The 2,563-nt window shown below is 46.0% G+C and overlaps 1 protein-coding gene across 3 annotated transcripts in view; it reads right to left on the bottom strand.

The window, feature by feature from the left end:
* Positions 1-1,868: 1,868 nt before the first annotated feature.
* Positions 1,869-2,563, bottom strand: part of LOC116074879 — a 1,230-nt gene continuing 535 nt past the window's right edge. For all 3 annotated transcript variants that reach the window (XM_031347772.1, XM_031347773.1, XM_031347771.1), the window contains one exon: positions 1,869-2,482. In XM_031347772.1, coding sequence (XP_031203632.1) covers positions 1,978-2,482 — 505 coding nt within the window. In that variant the 3' untranslated portion in view covers positions 1,869-1,977. The remainder of the gene's footprint in view (positions 2,483-2,563) is intronic.

Raw genomic sequence — 2,563 nt, 5'->3', positions numbered from 1 at the left:
CCCAGCAGCCACACACATGATAGCTCATGGCCATCTATACAGCTACAGTGTACTCATACACATAAAATTAAATCTTAAAAAACAAAACAAAACCAAATATCTGTGAATACTCTAAGTCTGTCACCGAACTGTAGACTTTAAAGAAAAGTACAGCATGTGAACTTCAGCTTAACAACAGTTGCTTGGTTTCAAAAGGGTGAACTGTGGGGCTAGAGAGGCGGCTCAGTGGGTGAGAGCACTGGCTGCTTTCCCAAAGCACCAGGGATTGATTCCCAACATCTACACGGAGCCTCACATCTTTCTATAACTCCAGTTCCAGAGGATCCTCTGTCCTCTTATGATCTCTGTGGGGACTTTGTACATATGGTGCGCAGACATACATGCTGGCCAAACACACACACTACAACTAGTAGTAGTAGTAGTAATATAAAATTTAAAGGAAAACTGAACAGCGGCTGGTGCTGGGTTTTTCCTATACAACCCATAACCAGTGTTTTGAAAATTCCACACAAAATACAGTGTTCAGGACTGGGGTATGACTCATTGCAAATCTGAGGACTGGAGTTCAGAGCCCCAGGACCCATATAAAGCCAGACACAATCTCTAGAAGCTCAGGGGCCAGCCTGGGGTTCACAGTGATGAACAAGAGACCTTGTCTCAACATGGAAGGTGAAAACTGACACCCAAGGTTGTCCTCTGACCTCAATACACATGAAAATGAAGCATGGAGGTGGGTGCCTGTACAGAACACTGTTTTACAACAGCATCAGAACTCATCAAAGGCCTAAGAAGAAATCATTGAATGTATCCAAAGGACCTGGACTTCTGCAATTGTTCTCGGAAAAATAAGTCAGGCTCAAAAGACAAACATGTTGTGTTGTCTCTTATATATAGAACATCTCTGTGTGTCTATACATATATAAATATATGTGCACTGTATGTATACATATATCCGCAAGCTGTACCCACACAGGCATATATATGTAAAGAGTATCGGGTCATGCTCAGCTACAGAACAAGTTCAAGGCCCACTTGGGCTGAATTAAGCCCTGTCTCAAAACAAAGGAAGAAGAGTAAGAGAGGGAGGAAAGGAAAGAAGGAAGAAAGAAAGGAAGGAGGAAGGAAGAGAGAAGGGGAAATGAACACTTAAAACTTTTTGCATTGAAATGGTAAAAACAGCAGGAAAATTGAAGGATGCGAGTGCATCAATCCCAATTTGTTCTTTTAGTTTCCCAAGGCATCCTCTCAGGGAGGGATGCTTGGTAAAGGGGGTCACACATCGCTGGAGATAGGATGGCTCATAGCCTCATATCATAATGTCAATTCTCTGTGTACAGCCACAGACTCAGTACAATTCCTAGCAAAGTCCCAGTAAGTTTATGAAAAAGTGACCTGGAGTGTCCCTGAGCCCATGTCCTACTGGAACCTGGACACAGAAAAAGTACCCACTGTGTACGGAGTGGGCAGCCATGTGGAGAATCAAAGCTGTAGGCCATTCCCAGGAATGCTGCTGCTCCATGCCTGTAATCCCTGCAAGGGAAGGAAGAACAGAAGGGTCAGTAGTCTATGCCCAGCCTCATACACCAAATATCAGGTCAGCCTGGGCTACATGAGGCTCTAACTCAAGGTCGCAGAGGCTGGAGAGGTGACTCTGTAGTTAGGAGTGTTTGCTGCTCTTGCAAAGGACTCCAGTTCAGTTCCCAGCAACTCAACAATGGCCTTGAACTCCAGTCCTGGGGTATCTGGGAATCTCAGGCCTCTACCGGCACCTTCCCCCATGTAGTACACTTACAATCAGGCACACGCACACACACGTAAATAAAAATAAAAATGTATTTGGAAAGATACACTGGGATACAGTATTTTGGAAGTCCCAACTGGGTTTACAATGAGGATAAAATATATTCTCAGTTAAAATAGACAGCTTTGCGCTTACAGTAGACACAGAAAAATAGTAATTAATTGAGTAGATACATTTCATTTCAGTAAAGGTGGCAGAGAGGACTTGGTATCTTCCACCAGCGATATCATGGGAGATACTGCTCTGGGGATGTGAACCCCTTCAATGTGGATAAAGGTGCTCAAAGGTTGCCCTGCCAAAGGTTTAGGGAGCGGATCAATAAAGCCCTTGGGCCACACGCTCATAGGCACCAGCTGGCGCAGAGGTACTGGATCACGCCAAGATAGCAGCTGGGTCTTGCCCTCAGCTTTGTCCTTCGGAGAGTTGTGGGAGAGCTGAGCGGGGAAGACTGTCTCCCTGGAAACCAGTATCTTCCTCTCTGAGGGCAAGCTGGGCGGCACCCGAAGCGGGACTGGATCCGGCCTGGGATGGAGGACGGCTTTTGTCCGCAAGCTGCACCCACACAGGCAGACCTTTGAAGCGTGTTCCGTGGAGGGGCAGAGTTCATTCCCAGGTGAGTGAGAGTGCTGGACGCTCTGGGTCTGGGTCTTCCACCTCAATCCCTTATAGAGTCGGGCTTTCCTTTAGAAATGAATGAGTAAAGGAATGAATGAATGAATGAATGAATGAAGAGAGAGAGAGAGAGAGAGAGAGAGAGAGAGA

The sequence above is a fragment of the Mastomys coucha genome, unplaced genomic scaffold (assembly GCF_008632895.1).
Source record: "Mastomys coucha isolate ucsf_1 unplaced genomic scaffold, UCSF_Mcou_1 pScaffold3, whole genome shotgun sequence".
Lineage (NCBI taxonomy): Eukaryota > Metazoa > Chordata > Mammalia > Rodentia > Muridae > Mastomys > Mastomys coucha.
This window is presented reverse-complemented; position numbering and strand designations above follow the sequence as displayed.